General features: G+C 40.4%; 3 protein-coding genes across 4 annotated transcripts; all 3 read right to left on the reverse strand.

Annotated features, from left to right (window-relative positions):
• Positions 1 to 581: 581 nt before the first annotated feature.
• gkap1 (G kinase anchoring protein 1) lies at positions 582 to 7819 on the reverse strand. Of its 2 annotated transcripts, none has more exons than XM_073467283.1 (12): positions 7684 to 7819; positions 7114 to 7375; positions 5632 to 5790; positions 5318 to 5395; positions 4023 to 4161; positions 3878 to 3906; positions 3498 to 3659; positions 2896 to 2982; positions 1905 to 1968; positions 1732 to 1802; positions 1569 to 1646; positions 582 to 1075 (listed from the first exon to the last, which is right to left on the reverse strand). In XM_073467283.1, exons 2-12 carry the CDS (start codon positions 7360 to 7362, stop codon positions 1034 to 1036), a joined length of 1158 nt encoding a protein of 385 aa, XP_073323384.1. In that variant the 5' UTR covers positions 7363 to 7375; positions 7684 to 7819; the 3' UTR covers positions 582 to 1033. The 2 variants fall into 2 exon arrangements, with proteins under 2 accessions (XP_073323384.1, XP_073323383.1); XM_073467282.1 differs by having other exon boundaries at positions 940 to 1075; positions 3474 to 3659; positions 7684 to 7773.
• Positions 7820 to 8664: 845 nt separating this feature from the next.
• Positions 8665 to 18005, reverse strand: LOC140996261 (kinesin-like protein KIF27). Its single transcript, XM_073466601.1, has 15 exons — positions 17708 to 18005; positions 16961 to 17161; positions 15514 to 16502; positions 14839 to 14982; positions 14516 to 14692; positions 14137 to 14336; positions 12805 to 12919; positions 12548 to 12650; positions 12241 to 12455; positions 11823 to 11885; positions 11524 to 11694; positions 11205 to 11396; positions 10861 to 11088; positions 10110 to 10308; positions 8665 to 9991 (listed from the first exon to the last, which is right to left on the reverse strand). The coding sequence occupies exons 1-15, from the start codon at positions 18003 to 18005 to the stop codon at positions 9405 to 9407; spliced, it is 3882 nt and encodes a 1293-aa protein (XP_073322702.1). The 3' UTR covers positions 8665 to 9404.
• A 1508-nt stretch (positions 18006 to 19513) lies between these two features.
• On the reverse strand, positions 19514 to 25627 carry qng1 (Q-nucleotide N-glycosylase 1). Its single transcript, XM_073465319.1, has 7 exons — positions 25554 to 25627; positions 24469 to 24675; positions 23139 to 23285; positions 21929 to 22041; positions 21118 to 21261; positions 20228 to 20423; positions 19514 to 20126 (listed from the first exon to the last, which is right to left on the reverse strand). Exons 2-7 carry the CDS (start codon positions 24656 to 24658, stop codon positions 19897 to 19899), a joined length of 1020 nt encoding a protein of 339 aa, XP_073321420.1. The 5' UTR covers positions 24659 to 24675; positions 25554 to 25627; the 3' UTR covers positions 19514 to 19896.
• Positions 25628 to 25669: the final 42 nt, after the last annotated feature.

The following is a 25669-nucleotide window of genomic DNA, read 5'->3' on the forward strand; positions in this document are numbered from 1 at the left end:
CTCCACATGGGTGCCACTGTGAGAAGTCTGATGAAATTATTTCTGTAACCTGAGTCAACTTAAAGATATAGTACACCACAAAATTTTTTACAAGACTGATCTTTCACACCCAATAAAAAGCATTTTAAACAAATGCATCCAACATGGCTGCAACTTCTGTCCAAACAACCCAGGAAAAATACCATACCATTCTGCAAAACCACAAAGGAGTTCAAACTTAATGTTGCTTTATGTTAATTTTTTAAATTTTATGTTAAGACAACATTGTGCTTATGGTCGGGTTAGGTTTAGGCACAAAAACCACCTGGTTAGGGTTAGGAAAACATTGTGATTTGGCCTTAAAATACCTTTTTATCAGAGAGCTTGCTCCATTATTATAATTGGTTTAATCCCACTTTATCAGTTATTATTAAAGTTTTTGGTGCCAGCAGGTTGTGGATGGTGCACTATACCCAAAGAGGAAAACAGAGCTTGAGCTTGTACGGTTACATTTTGTATTTCAGATTCAGAGCACAACGCTCCCCTAAAATCTTCACATTCAAGACAAACATCCACAAAAAGAAAAAAAAAAACAAGATTTCTTTCACTGAAAAAGTATTTTTTATTTATTTGTTTGCTTACTTAACAGTGAAAAAGAAAAAAAGAAAAAACAAACACAACCATACATCTCACATCTGTCATTTTGGCATGAAAACACAGATCAGACACACAGCCTCTAACAGTACTAGAGATGCAGTGGCGAGCTTGTGCCTGCAGAGGGCAGCACCGTGAACCAAGCCGCCAATTCAACACAAACTTTCAACTTAAAAGCTTCTCGTTCAGCTGTGAAATACATCCTGCTATGTCTCGAGTGTTTTGCTGTGTGCGTGTAATTACAGGGGCATGCAGTATATGCTAACACAGAGTCAGAGCTAAAAAAAAAATTAAAAAAAAATAAGGAAAGAGAACCCTGATTGTGATCAGTATTTCTGATTTTCTTCATTTGTTCTTCAGTCATTTACTTAATTTTAACATTTTTTTCCGTTGGACATCTTCATAGATCCGTTTCAGAGCCTTTCTTCCCTTTCTTGTTTCCCTGCCGACCAGAAAAGTCCAGAATTATTTACAATGAAGTTCAACAGATATACAATATGAAAATGAAAAAAAAAAAACACACAACAACATGGAAATAGACACAACAGACATTTTAAAATGTTAATATTCTCTGAGCTGAACTTCTTCTCTGACCTCGGCTGTGTATAGTAATAAACTAAATTCCACTCTTTCATTACTGTACCTCTGCACTGGGCCTGTTACTTACTCTGCAACCTTTCTAACGTCACCTGACCTACTGGCTGCTGCTGCTCTGCTCTACAGACAAGGAAAGAAAGATCATGCATGCAAGTGCAAACACCCACGTCTACTCAAACACATCGACCTCAGCTCACACACAAGCAATCTTACACACACACACACAATGGATATGACATCATCTCGTCTTTTGAAACCTCAACTCTGAATAACACAAACACTTGAATCTGAGTCCAGATCTTCCTCATTAGCAGTGACTTGATTATTTGCACGCTCACCTGATGTTTTGGTTGTTCTGTCTGCAGACCTTTGACTTTAGACCTTTCTTGTTCAAGGGCACCGTGTAGTAATGTTACCTGTATGAAAAAAAACATTTAAATGTAACACAGATGTACAAATATCTCACACAGCCGTGTTCCTCTGTCACAATCTTTATCTCACCTGTGATGACAGCTCTTCTTTTATATGTAGAAGCTCTTCAACCTGAAGAAGGATTTCTGCTTTATCTTTCACTGAAGGAGAGAGACGACATAAAACATCAGAAACATCAGCTTAAATCTTCATTATGGGAAAACATCTGCAATCTGATGTCATGTTGGAGATGTTCAACTCACTCTCTCCCTGTTGGAGCATCTTTAGCAGCTGGGAATTTCTTGCTTTCACCTCTTTGTACTTCACCTGCAGAGTCGAGAAACAAAAAACATTTGCTGTTTGTTTTTGTTTTAAAGAAATTATAACATTTTCCACAACAGACAGACAGACGAGGGAAAGTGGATTGTGCTACAGTTGTGGTTTGGAAAGAAGTTTTGCACTCCATGGAGACCCAAAAATCCAGTGAACATGTTCCAAAAAACATGAAAGGGTAGCACATCCCAAATTTCCAAGTCAACGAGGACAAAATAGCCACATTTTACATGTTTATTTGGCTCACATCACAATAGATAAATGCTCGAGTGTTTCGGCACAGAGCCTTGTTTATAGCGTTTGAAATATACAGGTTGAGAGTTGGAAGTTGGAACCAATTATTCAAGAACTATTCAGGAAGTGTTTCGACATGTTGATGTGTTTTTTCGCTGTTGATACCGGCCACTATCTGAGGCTACTATACCCAACAGGAATCCAAGCTGCCCACAGCGTCCATGATTTTAGAGAGATGAAACGAAAACAAATTTTAAGCTACATCTCCACAGAGAAACTGTGTTTGTATCAACACATTTAAGAAGAAATGTCCATTAAAGGCTGTCTGTAGTCAGCCCTGCAAAAATCCAGCTTTCCTTACGCACTCCCATATTCTCATACGCTCAGTTTTTGTTACTTTAAAACAAAGCTCAAGCCATTACTTTTTCTGTTAAAAGGGCTGTAGCCTACAGTAGCAACTGAACTGCCCTGATCCTCTGACAACAGACACCTTTTACTTAAAAATATGTTCATAATAGCAGTGAGCCCAGCATATTCTGTATTCTTTAGCTTCTTGTTAAAATGATCTATAATTATATAGATTTTTTTATATATAAGATGAAAAAGACATTTCAGGCAGATCAGGGTGACGTTATAATTTTCAAGTGTAATTATAGACCGATGGGAAAACTGCTTATGCCTGCTGACCTCCCACTGTGAAATCGTCTTCTTTAGCTTTTCGATTTCCTGGTCTTTCTTCTCCAGCTCGTACTTCAGCTGCTCTGCTCGAGGGTCCTAACAGAGAGGAAGACGAGAAGAAAAGAGCATGTGAGGACAAAAATATACTTTCCTTCTAAAATAGCTGAGTAAGGAAACACTGAAGTCTGAAATGGCAAGGATGAAACTGGGCCGTTTTTTTTTTTTCAGGGATAATTTCAAGAAAATACAGCAAAAAGGCCAACAATTCAAGGTACAATAAAATGGTTAATCTTCTCCCAAATCTTCAAAGACATGCTGTTTTTTCTCAGTAAGTTTGGTGCATTGTAGACTGATGACTACAGATAACATCTGCGAGGTGAACTTTTACATAATAAGAATTTAAAGTGAAATCGTCCCTGAAACTGAAACACAAAAAAGGAACTATTCCTTTGACTGTATTCTTTCAACATGTATTGCTGATCTGGTATCTTTCTGATAATAAAGATAAACTCTTACTGTTGCATACAAACACTATAACAGAATTATATAATTTGTGCAAGGTTTGTTCATGTACTGCAGATACGTACGTGGATTTCTTTCGGTCTACTCACTGGTTCGTGTTCAGTGGAGGTGTTGACTTCTTGTCCCTGGCTGTTCGCGTACTGCTCACGTCTCTTCTCCTGCTGGATAATCCGAGTGACATCATCCTCGAGCTTGTTAAAAAAACGCTCGTCCTGCCCGAGTCCCAATGCTAGGTTAGCCGATCTGGCATCCTGGAGAGGAATGAGGTCAGTGTTACAACAGGGAAATAACACACAATACATGACATTTGACCCCAAATCAAACCCTGTGAATATTATTTACAGGTATATTTGTTCTATTACACAAGTAGTAAAAAATGTTCTGCCTAATGTGTCCCATTGATTTGACATCAGCACAGATTTACATGTGGGGTTAAGACAGGAACAAGATGCTCAGGGACTTTGCTCACCTCTTTCTCTGGTTTCTTACTTAAATGTTCTGCAAAGACACAAAGCACATGGACATAAATATTATTCTGGGAGCCTGTTGACCTGCAGACTGTAGCACACAAGACCTTAATTTAATCGCTAAACGGATCAATACGTTTCTCTCACCTGCACTGCCTTCAGCCTGGAAGTCCTGCAGTGAAACTGTCTTTTTGTCTTTTGCCTGCTGATTCTTCTTTTTGTCCTTCTTCCCTCCGCCCTCTTTTCCTCCTCGAGACTTTGGCGAGGACGTGTTTGTGTTGTTGGTCTGAGTGAAAGCAGAACATCTGAATTATAATTACTATTTACAAAAAACTACATGGAATATGACTTTAAATGCAGATGAATTTGTTTCCATTTCATACTACAAATTATTTTAAGGATACAGTGAAGTTTGAAATTATTATGAGGGTGATGTTTTTTCCGTGTTTTGGCTCCACCCTCCGTCACTGGATTTCTAATCAAACAGTAACTTTGAGGGTAAAGTGTTGACTTTCAGCTTCAAGGGGAGTGTGTTCACTTCTTGCTGTGCAAAGACAGATATGTAGGGTTTTATTTTGTAAACAATAAAAGATCTGTTTGTTGATATTTTCTTGTTTATACTATTCCACAGTAACTGAAACAGCAGCTCCAGGGAGAGAAGGAACTGAAAAGTGTTGTTCCCGTCCAGCGTCTTAATTGAAAGATCAGTGGCAGCTGCCCAACTGCTCAAAGTGCAACCATAAAAGAAGACACAAGATGGAACAAAGCTCCGTCTTTTTTCATTACTTTTAAAAATCTCTGCACAAATGAGACTTCAGTATCGTATACTGATTTATCATATTCATAATGTGAGCGCTGGAATCAGCGGTACATCACATTAAGATTAAAACTGATACATTTCTACAAATCTCCGACCAGGGTATCTGCACACTTTCAAATTAATGTAATGCTTCAGGCCTCTCCTCCTCTCAGTCCATAAATGTCACATATTGGCCACTGCAGGGAGGGAGTGTTCAGATTCTAGCTGATACCAAAAAGGGTAGACTTTGCCTTTTCCTTCCCATCATCAGTCAATTATTTGTTTACTTCCTGAATCCTGTAACCTGCAGGGAAATTCCAAGAACGGATGATGGTCTGTGGAGAACCAGGCCAAACGTAGAGTAAGCTACAATAAAACTCAGAAAGAAACTCAGCTGAGACCGGAAATCACTTGATTTTATACTTAAAATTGCAGTCTTAAATCCTTTGGGTTGATGCAATTTCTCTTCATCTCAAAATTAAAAGACCTTTCATAATAAAAATTCTGACTTTTATGTTTTCTTGAATAATAAAAATCAAATTAAAGGCATTTCAAGACTGTTTAAGGATCCGCAGATAACTTGTCTGACAATGGTAACCCTTTGCAAATTACGCCTCTCAAAAAGAGGTGTAGGTAAGCGTACCTGTTTGTTTTGTTCGTACTCCAGTTTACTTAAAATCAAGGCCTTTTCCAAGTCGGCCTCATACAGCTCAGTGGTTATCTACAGAGGGAGGACGAGAAGAGATGAAGCAGAACACCCACATGATGTGTACTGTAAGTCTGCCATAGTTAAAAATGCAGTTATATCAGGGAAAGACAGTATACTACTGCTACTCTCTGAACAGTACTACTAAACCAGCTGGAAGTTGTGCGCATGACAACTATGATTCAAGAGAACATTATCCACAGAATGGCTCACCAGATCCCACGTTTGTTAATGTGGTTGTTCTCTCTTACCTGCTCATCCCTCTGCTTCCACTGCTGCCAGCCCTCTGAAGGTAGACTGTGGTCCCCTGGTGCAGAACTGAGAAGTTCATTGGCTATTCCTGACAGGGTCACACAGGGAGGCGGGGCACAAGACTTCTGAGGAATCTTCTTGAAGGCCAGATTACGCAACTGGAAGAAAGAGAGATGCAGGTTAATGCAGACACTTGATATGACCATTATTGCTACTATTAGGAGTGATTACAGCCTGTTTATGGACTTTTGCTCCAGTGCTCCCAGGTCATCAGGCAGTGTATCACTGTCTGTACCCAGAATAAGATCTGCATCTTTTGATAGGGTCCTTTTTGTTACTTGGGTCCTGTTCTCTGCGACAAACTACCTGATGACCTGAGATCTGTAATAACTGCGTCAACAACACAGCTTACGATTAGTTACAGTGTCTGTGACTCCTGTCTACAGAGTGGATGTGGGTTTCTCAGGGTTAGGGTTACAGTCTTTTGTGGGTCCTTGCACATGCATTTTAACAGGGCTGCAACTTACAACTGACTTCACTGTTGACTAACCTGGCGAGTATTATCTCAATCAATCAATCAATCATTGATGATAAGTCTATAGAGTGTCAATAAAAAGGGTTAGGGTTACTCAAATATAATTGGTGAATTATTAAATACAACAAAGAAAATCAGCAAATATTCAGAATAGAGAAGTTAAAACCAGAATAGTTGAGATTTCTGCTTGAAAATGATTTAAAACATTGACAGTTGCAGCCATCTCTTCTATCAACAGACTGATAAACTTATCGGATAATTTAATATGAAGCACATTGACTTCACTTGTTATGAAATGAGTAAAGTCAATCCTTGCCTTGCTGAGGGCCCATTTGATTATGTGGCTGACAAAAGATGTTAACATCTCCACATATGTGTACAACTGCAAGTACACTATCAATGAAATTTGTAAACTGTGATCTTGTTTGTTGATGTGTGTCCGTCCCGGGAGAGGGATCCCTTCCTGAGGTTTCTTCCTGAGGTTTCTTCCATCTTTTTTTCCCCTTGTTAAAAGTTTTTTCTCTATATTCCTCACTCAAATCGAGGGTCTAAGGACTGAGGATGTCGTTCACTGTACAGATTGAAAAGCCCACTGAGGCAGTTGATTGTGGGCTTTATAAATAAGATTAATCTGATTTGATTTGAAGTAGTTGCTTTATTTCCTCTGTTTAATATAATAAGTACACACTCAGGGTGTTGCTGCAGCTAGTTAAGCAATTTTACGACAACTTTTTTTGTGTGTGATGCGTCTCAGCATACCCAGCGATGGAAATCCCCAATGAAGTAAACAAACCATAACAGAGGAGTGCACCTGACAACACCATCTGCAGTTTCAGTTCAGGTGAAGTGAAACAACAGAGGAGCACAGCCACAAGACGGAAGTCGTGTCTGCAGCACAATAACACAGATATGAAGCAGAGGGTCGGGACATGCCCCTCACTCTCACCTCGTTTGCCTCAGTCTGCTGCTGCTCCTTCCTCTTCTTCTTCTTGTCTTTCTTCTTCTCGTTGCACTGACCCGCTTTCCCCCCGGCTCCTCCTGCCTTTCCCTGTCGGGGCTTCCCGGAGGACTCCCGTCCGCCTTTAGTGGGGGTCTTCCCCGCATCAGAGGCGTCCGAGTCCGAATCCGAGTCTATCTGGAGCAGGGCGAAGCGGGACGCGGTGGTGGGGACGGTGATCATTGCAGACGATGCCATACCGAAAGGATAACTTGAAACCGGTCATAAAACAAAAACAGCGAGTTAGCATCCCTGTCACAACCTGTTTTCACATAAAACACGACAACATTTCAGCCGACAGCTTTATTTGCAGCAACGAATCGTGCAGTCCCGTGCGTTTTATCAAATCACACAGTCACAAAGATGAACGTAATGTCATTTAGACTGCACTGTTGCTAACAGCTAGCATTATACAGCAGCAAGTTGTTAGCTAACTGTGCGTGTAGCCGGGTTTGTTAGCTTCTAAACAAGTGCAAAAGTAGTGATGCGTGACAGTCAAAAGCACATTAACGGACTCACGTCGATGTTTTCTTCTCGATGCTCGCGCTGACTTGTTTTGAAGAGGTAGTACTCGCACGAAAAGTTGCTAAAGAATACTTTCACCTGTTCGTGAAGGTATTGCGGCTTACTGTGCGTTTGCTACCAGCGAATGCCTGAGTACAGCAGCCCGGTGGGGCCAAAAAGGATAAACGCTCGGCTCCGGACTGGTGATCACACTCTCTCACAGACATGTCAGACTGTGCCTCTCTGATCACTGGTTATCCCATCTGTGTGTGTCATGTGTTTATTAATTATTTTAAGGCACATTATCGATTATCATTATTAACAATTTAAGAGTTTGCTCAGTTGTCATGGTGATATCTCAGCATGTCATGTCTACGTTGGGGGGAGGGCTCAAGAAGGTTCAAGTAAAAAAAATAAATAAATAAAAAAGGTCAAGTTAGATCTAATCTTATACTCCCACCACTTTTCACCAGTGATGTCCTTGAGTACTGTGCTTATGTTAGTTGTCGATGACATTATCTGAGCCCATATATCACCTACACTATAGGTGCCATTCGTAGGGTTTTTAATGCTTTTTGCTCCAAAATACACATCAGACACACATTAAAGATTTTTATGTTTGCCTTAAGACATATGCAGAGGGGATCTTAAATGAAGGAAGCTGATTTTCCAGGAAGGGAAATAAACCTTTATAGATATAGGTTCTGAATGTACAAATGACTGTTTCTACATATGTCATCACAATGACAGTTGGTACCCCAGCAGGTTTTTCTGCCCTGAGGGGATGGAAAGAGCTACACCATAAAAAAAAAAAAACAGTAAACAGATTATGCATTTATTGTTATATGTTTAATACATTTGACTGTATCAATAGTCACCCTTAAAAAATATAATTTACACAGCAATCAACATTAAATAGTATAGTGCACACAGATATAAAAATTCATATAAAAAAAAAAATCAAATGTATTAAAAACATTACCAAAGCTTTATATTACTGTTTTAGTGCAGAAAACAATTCATCTACTGGCCATTTTCAGTGCTGAACAGTGCTGAAATGTAAAAGTGGAAGACTATTTGATGACATTTGACAACAGATGGATGAATATATTATCCCTAACGAATTGTATCTTTTAAACTCATAGTGTTTCTAAAGGAGGACTGATGAAGTGTTGGTGATCACTGTAAGGTTGATCTACTTGTGACTACAGAAGACAGTATCAGACAAGTGCTTTTTGCATTAAATACCCTCATTCTCTTCTCAAGAGCTTGAAACTTACAGTCTGCAAATAACTTAGTGGAAGAAAACATGGAATGTGCAGTGTTGAGGCAATATCTGAGACAATCTTGAGTTTCACTCAATTTTCTAGTGTAAAAACATTCAATAGCTAAGTTATTGGAAATTTCTCTCTCTCTCCATGTCATCTATCAGTTGTCATGACAACGGCGGTCTTTCTTCTCTTATTGAATGGTTTAAACTTCACAGCATTCAGCAAAGCAGAAGAGCTGGGAAATCTTTGACCATGAAGGACACTGGATGAATAGAAAAACAGTGCAATGACAAGAGGCTGAACTGATTCGCTGTACAGACATTTCAATATTAACCACCTTCCAGTATCTCTCAAAGAAACTTTCTTCTTCTCAGGTCATAAACTCTGCTGTTCTCAATTGCTGTCAGTGTCTCCTATGTGCTATAATCAACGTAAACCACCAGACAGATTACAAATAATGAAACATCATCTGTCAGTGTTCCTGGTAACTTCTATAGAGTCCTCTAGTATTGATTCTGTGCTGGTATCCACAACTGTCTGGCGCCTCCTTGTGGCAGAAACACAGACCTGCAGGTCCGCTGGAGAGATCTGTCTCAGCTCTCTGCGACACAAACGGACTGGTGTCACCTCTAAACTCTCCCAAGAGTGACCAGCTCCTCTTTCACTTCCCTCCTGGGACTGTGTGTGCATCTGGTTAAATTCAGGCATATCTTTCTTCTTGTGTGTTTGGAGGTTAGGGTGAGAATCGCTGTGTGTCTTTTTGTCTGTTTGCTCAGCGTGTATCTTTGTGTATGTTGTTACAATAGGTGTGCTCTTCTGTACCTCTTCAGTGTGCGTCTCAGGTTCATTTGCACTTGCTTGTATCTGCATATTTTGTGTGTGTTTGTGCCTCTGTGCATGTGAGGGCTGATCGACAGGGTGGAGGGCTTCACTGAGACACTGCTTGAGTTTCTTTTTAAGCTGCCGACTGGAGCTTTTGTAGAAAAACAGCTCTTTCTCTAGCTGCTGCAGTCTGTTTTGGAGAGCCTGCTGTGCATCTTCTGAACCACCCTCTAAACAAATGCACACACACAAGCAAACAGGGAGACAAAAGTAAATGAAACCGCCACATTCATGAACATTTCTGTACAGATATTACTCATGTTTTAATGAATTGTCTAATTTCCTCACCTTTAAGTTTCTGCAGCAGTAGCTGGATGTTGTTCTGGTGATCTCGGTGCTGCTGGGTGAGCCTGCGGTCTGCATCCAGGGCCAGGCGCTGCATGGCGACCTCCAGCTCCCTTAGCACCACCTCTTGCTCTCCAGCACGAAGCTCAAGCTCTTCACAACGCAAACGTAAGTGGTGTTCTGTCTCACGGAGACAAACAACCTGCCGAAGAACAGTGCAGAGAAACACATATTATTATTATTATTATAATTACAAAGATATTGGCTGAAGCTTTGTTTACTCTCACCCCTGCAGCGACAAATCAAGGACAGAGCAAAACAGGTGGAAGGGAGTTACTCATGGTGTAATAGCATAACAAAAACTCCTGGAGAGAAGTTGATATACTTTTTAACGGTATTAAGACGAATCAGCTGGAAAGATAGAGGACACAGCAGGGTGCATTAGGGGAGCAGAGAGAGTGAAGAGATCAAATTTAATTTGCATTACAGAAATGCTGCAGCTGCACCTGTGACTCACAGAAGCTCCCAAAGAGAGAAGCAAGGGAAAGTTAACAATGGAGGAAGAGAACAGGACAAACATGAATCTCCTGCTAGAATGGAAAGATTCATTCAGACATGGAATGTGCTTATTAAGAGGAAATAATGGGAAAGGAAGTAAAGATGAACATACAATATTCAACAAACATGTGGGCTTTGTATGTAGAGCAAAATATTGCATGAATCTTCATCTTCATCCTCGTCTTCAGCATCTTACCTTGTTGAAATATTTGATGAGCAGCTCAGAAGCCTCAGGTGTCGAGAGCTCCTTCAGCTTCCTGTTGACATCACATAGCGTGGCGGGTTCAGTGCCTTGTGAACGACTTAAAGAAAAGTCTGTGATTAACAGCTTCTTCTGTTTGTCCTGGATGGAGCGGTTTTTAAACTCCAGAGCTGCATCCAGAGCTTCGATAGCCTCCTCCAGCTGGAGCAGGGAATGATCCTCCTGGATCGCGACACACACATAAAAAAGTAAGTTAAAAAGTTAAAAAAAAAAAAAAAAGTTGCACAATTATGAGTAAAATGCATCAAGAAATTGAAAAAAAAAGATAAATTTCTGACCTCAACAGTGAGCACTCTGTTGTCCCTCAGCTGGGCATCCAGAGTGTCTCTCCTCTTTTTAAGCTTGTTTCTCTCCTCCTCTAGCTCCTCTACAGTGACTCGTCCAGTCTGACTCACTCTGCTGCTGTTCTGCAGCTGCTCCTCCAGAGACTCTATCTGCACCGACACACGCAGCAGGTCTTGACCCAGAGCCTGAAAAGTCATTGTTAAAAAACATTTAGATTCCCGCTTCAATGATAAGTGTTGCTCTAATCCATAAATGTCAATATTAGCAAAATCTGAATAAAACCTTCACACATGGGCATCTACACATGCTAACCTGACTGGAACGTAGCATCTTGTCCTCCAGTTTGTTTTTCTGTTGCAGACAGGCCTCCCTGCGCAGGAGCACCTCCTCTCGCCTCTTCAGCTCGTCCTCCAGCTCCTGCAGCTCTGCTCTCCTCTGGAGCACCCACTCCTCTTCCTCCTCCCACAAACTACTGTCACGCAGCTGCAAGGGGGACAAGGAGGATGAGGAGGAGTAAAAGGAGGAACATGGCTATTTAAAGGTGAATAAAATCAAAACAAACCTTTATTTAACCATTTATACTGCTTCTACACTAAACAAAAGTATTTAACCTTTTCTTTTGATCCTTTCTGGTGGTTGTGGTTCCACACAGTCACATCTCCTGGCCTTTGCTCCTATAAAAAAAAAAACACAAATCATGTTAACTCAGAGTAGTTGATGATTTACCTGGACAGGGTTAACTATTCCCATAGTTTTGTATTTCCCAATGAGTCTTACTCAATTGGACTGAGATGTTGTCTGTGAGGGTTAGTTTGGACCTAGATCAGGGTTAGTATTAGTATAGTCAAGTTATTTTTAAACATTTTTATTATACAGTGTGGGTACACTATTGCTTCTCCACTCTACCAGCTTAAATGGCTGCTGGATACCGAAAAAAGCAAATATCCAAATACAACTTTTACATTTTTGTTATTTTAAAAAATGTGCTGATTATATTCTTATTGAAATGGCTTATAACCAACAACCAACCTCATTTTGTTCAAGTTCTTTGTTGTTGTCACTGGTCTCACTCTGTTGCTTGAGGCTGGCCTTAAGCTGTGCTCTCTGCAGTCTCATGTGCTGCAGGCTGCGGTACAACTCTGCTTTGACCTGCTGGCTCTGCATGGAGAGTCTTGCCAACACGCCGGCTTCTCTGCCATCAACACTGTGCCTGCCATGCCTGTCCACTGCTTGGGTCTTCTTGTCTGTCAGACAAACACACACATTTAAAGAAACATCACTCAAAATGAGAGATAACATAAATATATCAGGACAATGTGTAGTTCTATAAACGCACCAGTTTTGTCAAGCTCTTTGATGAGCTCCTCTTTCATGTGCATGTTGACTGACAGATCTCGGATCTTTCTCTGAGTGACACTGGCTCTTAGTCTGTCCTTCCTCTTGTGGCTTTGATTGGTGTTGTTTTCCTTGATCCCTGAGAAGAAAGAACAGCTGACAACATGAAAAGGAAATAACTTCTTGATATACATTAACTCCTTGGAACCAGGTAAACAAGCCTCTATCAATACAAAAGGACAAAAGTATACCTGTGGCTTGCAGAGTCTGCTGTGCTGATGGATTTCCGCTAGATGTTTGGTCTGATCCAGAGGTTTTCTCTTTCAGAGCTGATTTCTTTTGCCTGCTGGTCCATGTTCGGTTTAAATCTCGCCTGGAAAAATATCACAGTATAAGAAATCATTTTAATTCACTGCTGTAAGAGTTTATGAATGTAAGATTATTGATGTGTGTGAAACTTAGGTAAAAAGCTTTTGTATTTCTGTGACACAGGGCACTCCTTCAACATACAGGGTTGTAATATGATTTATTTTCACCACATGTGCAACCTTAGTTTGAACATGGTATCATTAATAGTCAGTTATACACAATGTGCCCCCATATATGCTCAACAATTTGTACTGTAGGACGATATTTTTGACCAGTTTGAGCTGCACAAGTTGCACAGATATCGCAGTGCTTATTTTGAAACAGTACTCTGCAACAGCTTGGTTCTGGTTGCACAAAAATGAAAGTAATTAACCACTCTGTACAGTATATGCCATGCGTAATGCATTGCAATTAAATACGAGGCTAAAATTAGGGATGGCAGATGGAACCATTATGATCATTATCAAAATTACTGCAATTAAAACAGTATTTGTGCTTTCAACTAGTTAAAACATGTATGAAAAAAAAAGGTGAAAGTGAAAAGCAATGTTTTCAGGGTCAATTTGAAGTCACCCCAGTGACAAACAACCCCCCTGTGCCTTTTTTTCCATGTCAGTGCATGGAGGGTCATGGTTAGAATCATAAATAAATAAAGACATGGCTCAATAAATAAATCAGTAAGCCGTTAAATGCACCAAAAATAATATTGAAAATAAATGTAGGTATTTATTGATAAAATGGGACATAAATTTATATTTCTACTTTAATTTGCCAGTTTATAGAGTAAATGTACCCCCTCAATATCATAATGAAGCACAAATGCATAAAGAAATGTATGAATATGATTTATGGCATATTAATTCAAATATCAAGCCATTTATTCATTTAGAATTTTGGCGGTTTCTGTCCTCCACACAGGACAAAAGAGTAACAATTGGGAATTTTGAAGGAATGAAGAAATAGATTACACTGTATTGTTGTAAGTACTGGGTACCTTTGGGGTATAAAGTGTTATCAATGCTTCTTTATTGGCACAAAGGCAATTCTTGGACTCTGCATCTTGATAAAAGTTTTCAATTAATTCAACATTAATCAATAATTACACATGACTTGAATCACTAAGTCACAGGCTATTGGCTCAAATTATATTTGATGTAGTGAATTACTGGTGGCTCGACAAAGAAAGAACCAGTAGGCTTGTTTTATATATAAAGGCCTCACCTAAATCCCATTCTGCCCACACAGACATCCTCCTCTTCGTCCTCCCTCTCTTGGTCCTTGTCTTCTCTCTCTGCCTGTTGCTTTATGAATGGACAGTACACCTCATCCTTTTCTTCAATCTCAGCCAGCAGGAGATGGCCGCGCATCTTAAAGGCTGCTATCACCCTCTCTAGTGAATAAGCTGGTGGACTGGAGTGAATCTAAAAACACACATGCGTTCACACAGAAATGAATGAGTGAGTACAAAGTCAAAGGCAAGCAAAAAGTCCAGACAAGCAAAAGTCAATGATAAATGTGCAACTGGTACAACAGATTAACACACAATCAATTATACACTCACACACACACACACACAGAACAAAACAGTGGAGCTACCAACCCTCCTGGGAGGCCCGTGTGCAGAGCTGTCTCTGATCAGAGGGACACTGTGGGGTCTCTTGCCTGAGTACCCAGAAGCCCCTGCTTCCACTGGTGTCTGCGAGGTAGTACCCCTGAAGGTCATGAGGTCGCTGCGAAGACGACTGATGAGGATCTGCTGGTCCACAAGTTGTTCAGTCTGAAAATATTCACACACAAATGAAAAACAGTGTCATTAAATTCAAAGGACAGTTTTGAAAGTTTATTTGCTGACGACCTACAATGCTGAAGGTGTCCTTCAGTACTGTGTTACAGAGCTGCACTCAGGACTCTACTGCTCCTCACCTGTATACGATTACGTTCCTTTTCTTCCTCTAAGGCCTGGAGGTGTGTTTTGCTCTCTTGAAGAAGTGTCTCTACTTCTTTTCGGACCTGTCTCAGCTCTGCATCCTTCTCCTCCAGAAGCTGTTCCTCTATGGTAAGAGCTTCCTGAGAGAGAGAAAGAGAGGGCTTTCTGTGCTTTTTCTTTAGCTTGACTTGTGAAGATAGATAAGATCAGGAGCACTTTTTATTATTTTTCATCATCTTTTAATTTTATTGTCCATGAAACTAACTTCAGCCAGTGTGTCTAAAGATTTTCAAGCATAATCTCTTCTTTGGTGATCAAGGACATCACAGTGGACATTTTGCAGGTAATAAAAGAGGAAAACACAGGTGTAATTGATCAAATTCACAGTGGGTTGATAACACGGGCCGGTTTTAATAGAGTGCAACCTTTGTTAATGTTAATAGTTACACCTGTGCTTTTTTCCAGTTATGACACCTTGTGGACAACAATGTCATCTTCCTACTTGTAGAAGATGGTCTAGACTCTGCTCTCCAGATGAAAATTATTTTTGTACTGCACCACTGTAACTTAAAGGCTTCGTAGACAATAATAAATTACCAGTTCATGCCTGCTGTTTTAATCAATTCAGATTACTTTTCATTTCCTTTTTTTTTTTCATGTGTCGTCATTACCTTGCATTTGTTGAGTTCTTCTCTGAGCTTTAATATGGTAACATGGTGGGTATGGTCTCCATCCCCCTCCGAACAGTCCTTTTCATCAGCTTGATGCAAGTGATTAACAGCTGTCAGTCTCTCCTGCCAGTCCTGCAGTCGCTGCCTGAAGGAATGACTTGGAGTGGGGCCAGTGATATCTGCAAGCAGGGCTGCGGCTTCCTGTGCTAGAAGGCGGTACTGTGATGGTTCCACTTGGTTGACCTTATCATCTGGCTCAGATATAACTGTCTGACTGGGCTGCTTAATGCTGTCCCCCTCTCCACCCGTCCTCTCCTTTTCCATCACCATCTCTCTCTCCTTCTCTTTCAGGAGCTCTCTCAGAGTCTGTAATTCAAACTCAAGCTCACCCAGTCGAGCCTCACCAGGGCCCCAGGTTGTAGAACTGGATTTAACGTCTGTGTGAGTGGATGATGCAAGACGGTTACGAATGTGACGAGCTTTGGATGCAAACTGCAGGACACACAGAGTCTCAGCTACACTGTGGTGAGAGGGGCTCACACATGCCACCATCAGCGTGTGGGCGGTGCCTCCCAGTGAGTCACGGAGGAGACGGGTGATCTTGGCATCACGGTACGGTATGTGTGCATTGTTGCAGTTGTTACCGCGCCGATTTCGAGCTGGGTCACAGAGGGCACGGATGACGTTGCCCAGTGCAAGCAGGCCTGTGTTGATCTGAACAGACTCCTTGAGCCGCGTCCCAGTGTTTCCAGTTTTTCCAGCCCGTTCCGAGCCTGCTAGGTCAACCAGACAGAGTTTGGAGAAGCGAACAGATTTTAAGGAGTTGTTGTGGCAACACTGGGTGAGCTGAAGGGTGAGGATGGCGTGAGAGCGACTGGAGTGCTCATTCATCCCTGTGGTGGCAGTGTGGCGTATGGCATTCCCCGTCTCTAGAACACTCAGAAGCTCCTCTGCTGAGGTGACAACCAACTCTTTGGCTCCCACCACCACTGAAACAAAACCAAACAATGAGATTTTTTAATGGAACACTTTAAGTCGGTATATTACTTTCCCCTGTGGGCAGTAAAACAATGTGCAACATCCGTACTATACAGTGTTTGCCTCTGTGTTAACAATTAATTTTCTAAACTGTATCTTGCAAGTAATCCATCTCTACTGGAGTGCAGTACCAAATTGCAGAAGTACACCTTTATAACTGTCATTACATCACTAATACAGAAAGGAGTATCTGTGGCATGAATGGACAGCTTTGTGATGCAATGAATGTTGGCTTGTCCTTAAGTAGGCCTGGTGTAAACAAATAGTTGGTGAGTATAAGGACAAATCTAGACAGGTAACACACTGACGGTAATGTAATCTTAAAAGGTTAAACTTAAGAAATCCTATGAACTCAGTCCCTATGTAAAAACTGTGAAAAAGAAAACATATTTTTGTCACATTGTATGACCTGTGTTTCCCCTCTCGTCCTCTCTGATATGGAGCTCTTTGTGAACGGTGTGCAGCTCCAGCAGGTCTCGCAGTTCCTCCCTGTAGAGCTCCAGGTACGAGACTCGCACTGTGGCGTCCACACCATCACTGTTGTTCTTCTTCTCCTCCAGCAACAGGAACACATCCTGGGCCACACGGTCAATTATTCCTCCTTCTTCATCTGAGACAGGTTATGGGACAAAGAAATATTTGCAAATGCTGAATTTTCATAATTAATATTCATATAAAATAGAAGAAGCAGTAAAATCCATTAAAAAGAGATGTGTCTTATTTGTCCCATTTAGTAATACAATTCGGCACTGGTTTGGAGTTAATGGGTCACATGACATGGAAGCTATTGAAAAAAAAAAGCCATTGTCTCCAATATTTTTGCTAAATAAATTAGCAATCAAAATAAGTGTGCTACATGAAATCAGTTTAATATTATTTTTGTAATCGTAATTTTCACTTATATCATCAAGTCAGCATGAAGAAACATTGTTTTTGTGTAACTCTAACAAACAATTGTGTAATTTATTGATGGTCCCTAAATCAGCCTCCAGCACAGCGCGAGGTTCTGGGAGGCGAGCTAGCCGTCCTCCTGCTGCCAACACTGGGGGGAAACTGAGCAAGAGACGCCGCTGGGTGTCTCCGGAGTGGATGTCTGTCCAAATATCCAACCTAAAACTAACTGCATCGTCCCTGTTAATTAAAATTAATAGCTCACCCAGGTTCCCTCCTCCGAGTGTGTACGTCTTCCCTGAGCCCGTCTGTCCGTAACAAAACACGGTGGCGTTGTAACCGTCGAGCAGCGACTCCACCAGGGGCTGGACGCAGGACTCGTACACCTCGTCCTGGCTGGCGGTCGGTCCAAACGCGTGGTCGAAGGAGAAGAGTCTGTCCGTGCCGAGCATCACCTGCGCTGAGCCCGGCACCACCCGGAGACACACCTGGTGGTTGTGGAGGACTTCTTTAGGGAGCAGGGGACGGACGCGGACCGCCACACGGACACACACCTCGCCCATGATGGAGAAACGCACCCAGAATTACGAGCGTAAACATAAAAAGTAGTTTCACTTCCAGGAACTCTTTTTAATTCAGTCTTTTATCTACATTTTACCGAAACAAAGCCTTTAATGTCGGCCCTGTGTAGCTAGGCCTCCTCAGGTGTCTTGTTGTGAAACTTGCTCCCGTTTGTTGTCGCTTCTCGGTTGCCCGGGAAACCGCCGCCGCGGAGCAGCAACAGTCGAGGAGAGCACGAGGCGTTCAAGAGCCTTCACGGAGGTCGGACCGAGTGGTACGTGAACGCAACAGCGCCATCTTGTGAATGAGCTTCTTATTATTATTATTATTTCATATAAGTGGTCATACCAGGGATGTAACTGGAGAGTTAAAAATAATAAACAAACTAACAAACAAAAAAAAAAAATAACAATGCCCTCTAAAAGTTTGTTGTAGGCTAATGAAGTAAAACTTAACTCTGTAAACTTTTGCACACTTCCTGGTGAATTATTTGCACATTCCTGCACAAAACCGTCTATTTAAGTAAGTCATATTGTAAATATTGTCTTTACTTATAGGTATAGTACTTAATACTATAAATAACAATAAAATCATTGATTCTTTTTTCACATTTTATTATCGATCTTCCAGTGATGTATTCTCTATTTTATTCTATTTAATTTCCTTCTTGTTATGCCAAATGTTATGCACTGATGTTGTGTTATGCAATTTAAAAACCTACTCGGCAAGTATCAACAGTATTTTTTTTTCAAAATGTATTGCTTTTCATACATTTTACTGATTTTAGTCCATATATGATATATGATTATTTCATGAGATTTACAGAAATATATTATGTATACACAAAATATTCAACATCCAGTTTAAACCTCTTTCACACCTCCTAACAGATACCCCACTTACTTTGTTATATCACCAGTTAATTAAATCTCATTTCTCCTCTGAAGATAATTTCTTCCTCTTCCCCTACTTTTCCTACAGCCAAACACTAGATATCTACACATATTTACTATAAAAAAAATGGTAATTACACTTTATACAATTTGATAAAAACTGATTTTCCAAACATTTAAGATAAAGGAGCAACGCATTTCAGCTGCTTTTAGTTTGCACAAATGTTTCCTGTTTATCATTGAGCACATCCATTTGTGATCACTCAAAATACTTGTATTCACTTTATTCGAACATGAGTTAGCCTAGATTATTTGCTATTATTATGAATATATTCAAAAATGTAGACTTCTTCAGGAAGTGCAGACATCCTGTCTGAAAGCCCAACTCCTGTAATTCATATATTTTTAGAGTAATTTCCTGAAATTGACATACAATTCACCGAATGTCTTTTGGCAAATAACTTAATTTTGTGCTCAAACTTAAAAGATTTAAACTGTTGCTAAAATGGAACAATAGCATATGATTATGGGCTGGAGTGGAGCATTTAGAGCATTTTAGGATTATTTATATAATCCCCATAATTGCATCTACAGCAACATTCCTTAAAAACAAAAAATAACATGTAATGAAAATGTTTATTTTCACAATTTGATCAGTCACTTTACATGTCAAACTCGCTGCAGATGTGTCCATCGCTGTTTATTCACATACAGAATATGACCACTTGTTCTCCATTACCGTAAAAAACTTTGTCAGAAAATGTTCCACATAAACGGTAAACATTTTAATAGACTGGGAATGGCCAACAGTCCTGCTACCCACATTCACCAACAAGCTAGAGCAAACCTGACACCTGTTTCCATTACAGCGAGTTGGAAGCCAATTTGTACATATATCTGGCATGGAGACATGATTGGCTTAATCCCAGGGAAAGGCACCGGTCCAAGGCTGCACACTGAGAAGTGCAGCCTACTGTATGAAATGCTGCCAGCTGGTATGTCAGTAGTAAACACAGCGTGTGTGGTGTATGGGTATGTGGGCCATCTCTTTGTGGTGCTGCTTGGCATAAGGCCACAGGTAGAAGTCGATGATGGCCGAGGTGATGCTGCAGGTTTCCCCGTCTCTCTCCTGCAACAGCTTGCAAAGACGATCTTTGATGAGCTCGACAGACCAAATCGAACAACCTCGGATCTCGACCTCTCTCCTGTCCCCAGAACTCAGCAGCTCGCCTGAGAGAAATTGGAGACATAACACACAGAGATTACAGCTAATTATTTTAAAATGTTAGTTTCTTAACGACCAGAGGGACGCACACACGCTCCTGTCTCACCGTTCTTCAGCGCCTGCATCAGTGTATCAGAGTACCGCAGCGCTCCGAGGTAGACGAGAGCTTGAGGGACCCTGTAGTCTGCAAACATGGTGAGCCAGTCCATGTCGATGATGTCTCCCTCTCCTCTGGCCTCCATGACGCCCCAGAAATCTGCCACCAGGATCTGAGCTCGCTTGTAGAGCGAAATTTTCTTCCCCTGAAACGAACAAGGGGAGCAGCTCTCAATGTTCATGAGTATTCTTCTTAAGAAAATGCTGTTTATTTCTAGACAGATGTTCTTGCACAAAAGATAATAAAATGGCAGCACTGCATGTGTGCAGTGTAATTTGCTCCTTCGCTCACTGTATAATATGAAGGAAGCATTAGAAATCTTGCCACACTGTCTCTGGCCAGAAGATGGAACTCTCACATCACAGTTTATCTTCAGTACTTCAAATACATACATTTACCTCAGATCACATACATTTCCTATATGCTTACAAAATGTTTTATACATTTATATCATGTATATCAATTGTATCATGTTATAAGACTATGACTTCAAAGTATCTACACATTTACAGTACACTGATTCATTCATTACTATGAATTCTGGAGGAAAACTGAAGCAAGTAAGCATCAAAACCTATTTTTCTCCAAGTGTTGGAGAAATTTCATGTTTGTAAATCGATATCTATCCAGGATTATTTGAGTATCTGAGATGTAGTAAACATTTGAATCATTCTGCATTTGTCTGTGACCCAAACAAATCTTGTTTTTCACACAATATAATTTAAAAGTCATTACACCTGGAGCTCGGTGAGCGTTAAAAACCCTAAAATTCTCTGGCAAACATGAACTTTTATCCACAAATTTCCAAACATGAAATCTTCCACAGTCTTCTCTCCAACCTCATATGTAGCTTCGTCCCTGTAGGAGGGGATCTTCTCCACGACGAGTTCCACCATCTTCCTGGCGTCGCTCCCAGCCTGGCTGATAAAACTCCGGAAGCTTCCGCCGTGTTCCAGCAGCACGCGGCCGCCTTCAGTCAGCACCTTGTTAGAACGATTCAGATTGTGGTGTGTTTATATTTAACTTTACTGTTGAGTAGGCGGATAGGAGCTGCAACATTTCAATTTCCACTTATCATAAAGGAAATATGGTTCAGATGATGATGTAACACTGACAGATTTAGCTTATTATATGAGCTTTAAAATCAGTTTTTCTTGGTGGAAAAAAACAAATAAAATGTTCTTTATCTGACAAGGAATACTGAACATAAGGTTGGAGTTTCATGTATTATTCAGAGAGACAAAAACATACATGTACAAAGCTGTCATATGAAAACATGACAGGACATACATCAGTATAATCTCAGGCACTTCATGTACTATGTGGGAATGTAATAGTATGCTGTTTTTGTACCTTTTTATCTCTATATATTACAGAGATGAGATGTCTCACCACATCTGTTTGTCTTCAAATTGAAAAGCACTGCTTTTGTTTTGTGTTTGCTGTGAAGGCCGTGCAGACGGATTCACACAGAAGTCAGCTTTTCATTCACGAGTGCCAAATAGTACACTTTAGTAAAGTTTACACAGAAGGCGAAGACACAAGGTGAATAAATCCTGATACAAATCTAAAATTATTGAAATAACTTGTGGGTTTTGCCACAGTCACTAGTAGCATGGATATGGGTCATTAATATGAGAACGTCAGGACCTGGTGGCGCTCCTGAAGCATGGGCATGGGTGTTTCATTGTCTGATCGGAGGACATGCGCCAGCTGCTCCACGCTCATCTGAGAAAAGTACGTGGGATCAGTGATGGGTATACCTGTGGACAGCGGTGAAGAAGCATCGACATCGTTTACTTTAGTAAAGGCAGAAATACCACAGTCTAAAAATGCGTCCTCACAAGTCCTTAAAGTAGCATTATGTAACTTTTTAGTTAGCACCTACATTACATGTGACAAATTGTCAGACCTGGGATTTGTATTTAAGAAAGTGATGTTGCACTCAGAAACTGTGGGGGGCGCCAAATCACACAAAATGAAATTTTTCACATATTGTGGCTTTAAATTCAAAATATCATTTAAGTATCTTGTATTAGTTAATTTTGCTAATATTACTTGTGTACTTTCAAATGTACTTTTAAAGTACTAGATGCTTTGGATATTTTTCTGATTATCAGAATTTATGTTTTCCTCATCTGATTGTCGATACATTACTTTAAAAACTTAACTTCCACTACTGTCTGTGGAGTAGCTAGAAGGATTTATCTTTAGACATGAACCTTGACAGAGGAAGAGGACACTCAAGGCTACTAAATGATGAAGTTATAGAGTGCTGTAATAACGATAAAAGAACTCCACAGTAGCCATTTCTCTCAGACTCAAAAGACATGATTCTGTTCTGATCTCACGCTGTCAGCCCTTCAGATTCTGGAGAAAAAGCTACCTGTGCTTTTCTGAGAGAATCTCTTGCAATTATAAAGGCCACAGTGACCACATATTGAGAGCACTATTCCATATGAGACATAATTGATTCATATCCGGAGTCATTCACGCAAATTATGAGTGATTCACAGGCGCATGCAGAGCTACAAGCAATTTCCCAGCAGTCCAAGTTCAAGTAAAGGGCACATACACAATAATTGGTAATAGCAGTGCCAGACAAAAGCACACAGAATAGATGAACAAGAGAAGACATCAAAAAGGGCCTGAATATACATCTTTTTCCCCAGAGATGAAGCTGCTAACATAAAGACTAAAACTAGACAAGATGTTGTGTAACACTGTTCGAGCATGGTCTTACCTTTTCTTTATAAATATGACATGTCTATCAAACAGAGTGCAATTTCTTTTGAAAAATCTGGCTTATTTTTAGTTTGACAAATCCTGCATTTATGTGGTGTGAAGCGCGTGCACTCACCTTCCTCCATGGCCCTGGTGATGGCAGCACACAGGGTCATGTAGCCCGTGTACGTGGTCCCTTTGTAGGTCACCTCACACTGTTGAGTTTCTTTCTCTGGCCAAAAGGAGAAGTTCATGGTGTCGACCACAAACACCCAGTTCAAGGCCTGCAATGTTGAAAAACTAAAATTATCAAAAGAGCAGGAAAAAAAGGCCTGAATCCTGAGAGTCCTGCCGAAATGAAATAAAAAAACCAAACATTTTTACTTTGAAGCCAATGTGGAGATATATTTCTCAGAGTTCCACCCTGGGATGCAAAAGTGTGGACAAAGAGGATGCTTTAAGTAAAAATGCTTAATTCACCAGTTGCTGGATTGAATAATTATTTTTCAAAAGCTTTGGACTTGCAGGAGAAAGAAGTTTTTCGGCCCGTGGCTAGCTGGTTAACATCCTTGACAGAACATCAAAACTGTTATTTCTTCACATTCTGTTTACGATTTTATAAATTAATTTGATTGATAATTTAAACACTTACATATTGCACCTTTAAGGAAAAGTAGAAATACCGAAGTCTTAACATACTGCAAGTAATAGCGGCAAAATGTGCTTCAGGTATCAAAAGTAAATGTGCTCATTATGCAAAATGGCTCCTTTCAGTGTTATATTATTATATTATTTTCTAATATTGTTTTTTTTACACTTAAAGAATACATTTAGAGCATTTCTATGATGTAGTTCATCAATGTGGAGCCAATTTAAGATACTTTATATACAACTGGGTTGAATCATATGTGTATCATATGATTTTTTAACATAAAAGCTTTACCAGCAGAGTGACAAGTACTAGTATAGCTGTAAGGTTATAAAGAATAAAATGGAAATACTCAAGTACTGGAATCTAGTGGAGAGGCATAAAGTAGCATAAAATGTAAAGTACAAGTACCTCAAATGTGTACTTAAGTTCATTACATGGTGGTAATTGAGTGCAGTCATCAGCTGCATTAAGAGCGTCTCAAAATGTATAAATTAGTTGACTATTTGATGCATTTTTTGTTCAGCACAAGTTAATATGTAATGATCGATTCTGTGATAATCTACAAATTATCTGAAGCATTCACGCTTGTTTATATTATTAGCAGGGCTGAAGATGTAAATCATTCATGCAGAACATCTTGATGGAATTTATGAGGTGTTTCTCGATGATTTCATCCAGAGAATCCTCACCACCTGTCATCTCATTAACGCAGTATTGCTGTTGCCACTGAACAAATTCTCTATGTACCACGTGCTCATGTATATTTATAAAAAAAAACCACGTATTTCTTTATTTCTGGCTGTCGACAGACTCCCCTGGTCAGAGGTGGGCGCTGGAGCCAGAGGATTTGCCGTCTTCCAGCAGCTGGCGGTCAGGACCTCATCGTGTCGGAGGTTGTAGAGCATCTCCGCCACCTTCTGCACTCCCTCCTCCTCCACAAACACATCCCGGCTCCGCTCTGCTATGAACTGCCCAGACTCACGGGGAAACAGAGGCGACTCCATGATGAACAGCAACACACCTGTCGGATCACAGGTAGGTAGAATAACATAAATACATTCCCCAGCAGTCTCTAGATGTATATCTGTGATACGTGGTCAGCTGCTATTTCGGTCGAGGCTCTACTTAGAAAACACATGTATGTTTACAAGTTGTAAATAATCCTTTAGAAGTTCTTCATTAGACATATTACAGACCTCAGGGGCAACTTCTAATATCATGCCTTGGTGGGTTGCTGGGGGAGCAGTCAAAATGTCAGCGGCCTTTTCTCACTAACACACAGATATCTTATACACATCTCTGGGGAAGTGACATTTTAGGGATTATATCCCTGCTTTATTAGATAAATCACAATAAAAAGACATAATCCTTCATCAACTAACTAACAAAAAAAAAAATATCAGCACACATTAGGAACATCACTGACTTGTACCTCATTATTAAAACCAAAACAACTAAATTATATCTTCTGTCAGAAGCTGCCTCATGTCTTTTCTATCAGAGGTGTCCACAGGCTGTGTTAATGATGTGTTCACTGTCGGACTAATACCAGGATATTCAGGCTATCAAACATCCTACAGAAGGAGATTCATTTCCACTGCTTTCTGTAAGTGAGTCACGTGATTCACTGTCCCCTCGGAAATAAAAACACTAAAGTTATTTTTTGTCCTGAAAAGAGCAGAACAGTCAGTGAGACGTTCAGCTGCTGTGTGCTGTCATTACGTCTCACTGACGAGCAAAGTGCAGGTAGTCACTTGACTGTGGAGTCAACGTTAGCCGGACTTTGTCACCACTAACACGGACACCCACACGTACATATAACGCAAAGTTTCCTATTCAGCGACATTTAATTGCTTTATACTTCCGTATTTAGACGTTTTTAACAGCTTCTTGACTTACCGGTGAGTGCAGGGAACTCTGCAAGAAAGCGCGTGTTGCGTTCAGGTTGCGTTTGTTTCCACTACCTGGTTTCCAGATCTCGACCAATCAGAGACTCCGTAGTGGCCTCGTCACGG

Source organism: Pagrus major, chromosome 5 (genome assembly GCF_040436345.1).
Source record: "Pagrus major chromosome 5, Pma_NU_1.0".
Classification (NCBI taxonomy): Eukaryota; Metazoa; Chordata; class Actinopteri; order Spariformes; family Sparidae; genus Pagrus; species Pagrus major.